Source organism: Manacus candei, unplaced genomic scaffold (assembly GCF_025592945.1).
Source record: "Manacus candei isolate 608988 ecotype Guabito, Panama unplaced genomic scaffold, ASM2559294v1 h1tg000024l, whole genome shotgun sequence".
Taxonomy (NCBI): Eukaryota; Metazoa; Chordata; class Aves; order Passeriformes; family Pipridae; genus Manacus; species Manacus candei.
The window spans coordinates 3,549,568-3,555,567 of record NW_026138072.1 but is presented as its reverse complement, the minus strand read 5'-3'; the positions used below and the strand labels follow the sequence as shown (position 1 = coordinate 3,555,567).

The window sequence follows — 6,000 nt, the reverse complement described above, 5'->3', positions numbered from 1 at the left end:
TTAATAGTTCAACAGCAGCCAAGTGAAGCATTTGCTCTACTCTTGCCTCTTCCTACAAATGACTGAATATATAAATCCAAGATTCTGGATCCAGGCCACTGTAAGCCTAAGCCATTAATTAATTCCTTCTTTACCATTATTATAGACTTGCTGAAAAAAAATCTGTTGCAGGTTTCCCTTAAAAATATCTCAAAGTTGTTTGATCTGATAGCTTTACTAGCATACAACAACATTAAGAAGAAAATGCTGGAAAACTTTAGGTACTACAGAAAAGAAATACCCCTTTTGTTAAATGATGGAGAAAAAAAAAAATTAAAAGAAGAAACAAAGAGAAAGCTCATCCCACTGCCGTGGATATTTGTAGTAAAGCAACTGCTCCTTTAGCTTAAGCACTGAAATGAATGACTAAATTAGATTCTGAGCTTTCAGAGGCAAGATGCCTTGAGGAGCATAGCAAAAAAACCCACAATATATGTGATGAAAAACAATAGGCCTTGCAAATAAGCCCCCTTCAAAATAATGTAAAAAAGGTGAAGAGAATTTCTGAATATATTTTTCTAAATAAAAAGGAAGGCACACCATTAATATATGCCTCATGATAACTGAAAATGCATCCTGCTACAATGGCTGAATCTCACTGGGGCTGCGTTTAAATTCTGCTAAGCATTAAGAAATGCCTAAATAATGGACAGAGTTCAGGGGCGCATAATACATCTTGTTATAAAGAGCACCTGCCAAAACCATACTGGCCTATATTTAAAAATGTTTTACAATTAAAATACCTAAATCTAGAGGCCATCTGTTTCCTGCCTTTGCCTTCCTCAAGTGCTAGAAGCTTTCCTGTAAACACAGGTGAGTAAAATAAGATGCTGCGTGATGTTAGGGGACTTAAAGATTTGCACAACATTTGAAGTCCTGGCCAGCTGCTTTTCAACTCCCAGCCCTTCAATTAAAACTGATGAGAGAAGCAGTATCCTCTCTTCCTCTCCCAGTGGCAAGATCCTTACATGGGAATTCCCACACCAGACTGGGACAGCAGCTATTCATCCAGCAGCTTGGATTTGACAGTAACCAGTACCAGATGTTTCAGCCAAGGCACAATAAAATGCAGAGAGAGTAACTGTGGAGAAAATACTCATTTTTCCCCCAGTTTCCTGCAGGTCCCTGGGCAATGTACATATCCTGGGACATACAGCATCCCAAGAAATTGGTCTGTATACTCAGAAATTTGCCAAAAAACTGTTCAGATGATAACTCTGAATTCAGTGCTGACCAGTCAAACAGAAAGGCCATGGACTGTCCTTACTGCAGAACCCCTAAGAGAAGTTAAATCCACATTTTAATTTTAGTCTAATTGTGAAAAGTACAAAAGCTAAAACAATTCTAGGAATTCTAAAAAGTTTTTTCTCTTATAAGAAGACATAAAAATTCTGTTGGGTTAGGATGAGTCTTGAAGGCTGGACACAGACACTGGAAAATACATCTGCAGGCCCAGTCTTTCCCTGATGACATTTGCACACCAAATAATACCAGCCGAGAATCAGGTCCTGTTCACGAAGAAAGTCAGGTGTTCAGTTGTTGGCCCAAGATACCACCTGAACAGCTAGTCTGGTAGTCCAGTGAGATGCAGCTCAGAAAGCTCTGCCTTTGAGTATTCCCCACAGCACACCAGTCTCTGGAAGAGAATCTTCTGCATCAGGAAACCCTTGCTGACAAACATACACCATCTAAAACTCTACTCCCTGAAAAAGATTTTGGACAACTCAAGGCTTAGGGTAAAATGAAAACCATATGACATTTGGGGCTTACCCAGACAAGTGGGCAGGACCAATCCTGTGCTTTTCTGCCCCATGAGGGTAGAGGTGAGGCAGCTCTGACTCAGGAGCTGTGAAGCCACATTCCTGCTGTGCCTCTGCTAATCCCATCAGCCACACAAAGCAGCAATAAGCACATCCTTGGTTTTGCCAGCTGAGATGCATGGAGCACAGCTTTGGCTGTACTGGACCAAGGCAGATACATCTGCAGCAGAGCTGAGTGCAAACAAAGTTAGAACTTTATTTATTTTTTCATTTTCCTCCTGTTTTCCTATTTCTTTGGAGAATCTGCCAATGAATCAAAGTTACAGTTTTGCAGAAACACACAGAAAATTTATTCAATTTGACGGAAGTGTACAAATATTTCTGAAAGACGAAAAGGCATGAAACAGGTCCTGGTTTCTTGCTGCCTAACACACAGAAAACCCCAGGAACCTGAAAGCAGAAAGCTACCTGGCTCCTACATGGGAAAGCAGTGGAGTTTCAGAAGGGTTCAGTTAACTAGAAGCCTTCTATTTCCTCCCTTTCTTGTCTTTTGACCAGTGAGATGGTTTCATCTGGTAAATTTTAATGCATAAGGGCACTTACTGAAATGAGATATAATACAATAACAAACGGATTTACTGCATCTCTGCACAGAAACTGGCACTAGTACCATAATGATGATAGGCTTTGGGACATGAACAAACACTTACACTTATGCATAAAAAACATCTTCTGCTGAACAGTTCCTGAGCCAGAGGATAAAGAAAATGACCCAACAGAGAAGTGTACATGGCACATTTCAGCTAAGACTATAACCATCATTCTTAGATTGCTGTCTTCTCATGTTATATCACAACTGTTAGAAGGTTAGTGATACACACTCTCAAATCTCAAATAGCAGGCCTGTCTCTCCTAGTTTGTCCTTTTAAAAAGAGGACTCATGAGAAAATCAACATTAGTTTTCACAATTCCTGGTGGCATCTTTGCAATTCCAAAATGTCTCTCCTGCTACTCACTGCTTCTTGCAAAGCAGTTAAAATTAAATCATAAATTAAAGATTATACAACAAAGGCTTCGAAATAACTTAATTGCTGTATTTATCAAGGGAAAAAATTTACATTTAATATTAAACACTATCCTTAAAGCCAGCTGGTCATACAGAGAGCAGCTACAGATACTTAGAAAAGCAAACATGGTTATATTTCCAAAGTGCTACTGAGATTAGAAGACAAGCCATCAGAGGTAAACAATCTTCTCTTCTACTCTGCCTCCACTTTCTGTGTCCTGCAGGTTCTCAGGCTGATGGCTCAGCACCAGTGTGTCCACTTGTGGCAACTGGATGGATCCCTTGTTTGGAATGCTTGTTTCAGGACCCTGGGTCTGTGATGTGTTCAGATCTGTAACACACAAGAGAAGGACATGAGACCATGCATCTTCTGCCATGCCAATGCCGTCACAAAGGGAGAATTCTGACTTTTTCATTAGCACCATTTTCTAGTTTGTTGCGTCTGTCTAGAAAGGAAAACAGCATTCTAGTACAAGTTATACTACAGTTTGGTGAGAGGTACCTTACACAAGTTTACTGAAATCTGTTCAAGTCTGTCCACTGTCACATGAAGGATGCTCACTGTCATTATTTTTATAATAATAATTTGAAAAAATTAATAGCCATACTTTACTGAACATATGCAATAATGGAAAGGCTTAAATGACATCAGAGCTGGGTTGGATGGAAACATAAAGCACATAACCAGTGCCTTTGTTAGTAATAATACAATGGTAGAATTAATACAGTTTTCATCATTACATAAAAATTTATTTGCAAGCCTTCCTTTTACAGATGAAAAAATCAACTGAGCAAACCCAGTTAAAAGTCTACATGGCTGGCACTTGCATTCTGATGTATAAGCATTCTTTTTTTTCTACCAAGTTATTAGTGCTTATTTGCACAAACTACCTACTCTATTCTTGTCTCAATCCTTTAGGTGTGATGTGGAGAGAATACTTGCACCCCAATACTACATTATTTCACAATCTTCATTTGTTATCTTTCCAGTCTTCTCCCACAAATGCAGAGAATCGGGTACTTGTTTTCCAGCACTGAGCAACGGAGACTTTTGTGATGATCTGTGTATGGCTTAAAAAAACCAAAACAACACAACTATGGTTGGGTTTTATCCCTAGCCAGCATTCTGTAGCACTTCTGGCCCTACATCTTAGTAGTTGGCTTTTCTACATTTGTATGTCTTTAAAGTAGTTTTACCATAAAAACAATCTGCATAACAAGGGAACGTGTATCCTCATGCACAGTGATGAGAAAAGTTTGCAATATTTTTCACTGTAATCTTGGCCTGACCAATCTCTACTATTACATCAGGAGAGTAAAATTTTCATTCTTCTGTCTCAAAAAAGGACTGCAAGAAGAAGGGGAGCTTGGAATCCTTCCCATAGCATGGTAACACCAGAAGCAAGCAAACTCAGAAAGGGGGTCCTTTGAGTCTTGATCATTCATGCAAAGAGCTGAAGATGTCATGCCTGCTCTGGTCCGTACTTCTACTCACATGTATGTGCAATGAAAATCTATTCAAAAGGAGTTATTTGGGGTTTTACACACCATGTCACTCTAACTGGTGGCAATTCAAAATGCCACCTGCCTGCATTTGGCACTCCCCTGACACATGTGGCTTTCACCGGTCTTGTTCACTGATGCAGGAGTTTAAGGCAAAACAAGCTTGCTGGCACCCTGAAAAGCTGAGGCTCCCCAGCTGCTCCCTGCCACGATGTGTGTGGAGCAGTATGAGATGGTTATGTGATGGGCATGTGGGAACACATCCTATCACTGCCTCTGCATTCAGCATCTTCTCCTCTTTGATATTCACACAGCTGTGGGGAGCAAACAGGTTTTGGGGCTTCAGCTCACAGAGTAAGCCACATGTACGTTATAAAGATTGCTGCCAAGACTGCAGGGTCATTGGCAGGGGCAAAGTATTATAAACAAGCAGTGCTTAGTCATAGAGGGATGACACAGGACGTTACCACAATTAATCCCCAAATGTCTTTCTTTTACTGTTTTATATTGAATTTAACAAATTAAGTTTCAGCCTCGATGAAAATTCAGAGCAAGTCTTGGCTGCAGGTGAGTTATTTGCAATATGTAACATAGCAGAACTTAAATCCCTAACTTATTTGAACAGCCTTGATTTTTTTAAAGATGACTTCTTAATTTCTTTATTTTTGATAGTCATATCAGAAAAAGAATGCAATTTGCATCAACAGAAGAAAGCAGGAGTATGTCTGCTTTTCTTTATGAAAGCTGGATACGTTGAGTTTATTTGTTTATTAAAGAGAGCCCTATTAGTGGAAGATCCTCAGCTTCTAAACACTTACATATTTGGGTAATTTTACCCACATTAATAGTCCTTTTTAAGTCCTGTGAGTCTATTCACTTTACCAAAGTTATGCGCATAAGAATACCAGGTACTAAACATTTATTTGAAAGATCTGTTTCCAAAGTTTATGAAGTACATAATTGAAGAAGCCTAATTACAAATTTGAAAAAAAACACAGAAAAGAAAGAGAAGCACCTTACATGCAGTTATTTTCCACCATCAAAACTAAACAGTAATTGCTTCACCAATTAAAACAGTAGCTGTTTCCAAGCCATTTCTCATTACTCATTACCTGTTACAACTCTAAGCAGTAGAGCTGAGCAGTGGAGACCATCCAAGTTCTGGGAAAACAAATCAGATTCTGTCACTATCAAAATTAATGATTTATTACTACTTTAGCTGCCCTTTTTTTTTTTTTTTTTTTTTTTGTTAATTCTGTTGCATCTGGAGAATCTGAACAGCAGAAGAGCATTCAGGAGGTGACAATGCAGCCGCTGCTGGGGTGACAATTGGCTTCAGGCTGGAAAGGTTGTGCTTAATCCAACTGAGGATGGAAGGAGCTGGTTTTGGATGCACTTCAGGTGGCACTCAACACAGACTCTGCCTAATAAAAGTACAATGTGCCTCCAAGGCAATACACTCGCCCTGCCGCTGGGGAGAGCGCCTGCTGTTACTCTGCCCTGTGCCATGCTGGAAGCAGCTGAGCCAGGAGACCAGCTGTTATCACAGGCAGCAGTGTGATGCGGCTCGAGAACAACTGCACATAAAGGGTGTAAGGAGTGACAGAAATTATAATAAAAGTCTCAGATGAA

The 6,000-nt window shown here is 39.7% G+C and overlaps 1 protein-coding gene across 6 annotated transcripts in view; it reads right to left on the bottom strand.

Annotated features, from left to right (window-relative positions):
- Positions 1 to 252: 252 nt before the first annotated feature.
- The window catches only part of ARHGEF28 (Rho guanine nucleotide exchange factor 28), a 117,961-nt gene continuing 112,213 nt past the window's right edge, over positions 253 to 6,000 (bottom strand). For all 6 annotated transcript variants that reach the window (XM_051788153.1, XM_051788151.1, XM_051788150.1 and 3 more), the window contains one exon: positions 253 to 3,196. In XM_051788153.1, the coding sequence (XP_051644113.1) occupies positions 3,036 to 3,196 (161 nt within the window). In that variant the 3' untranslated portion in view covers positions 253 to 3,035. The remainder of the gene's footprint in view (positions 3,197 to 6,000) is intronic.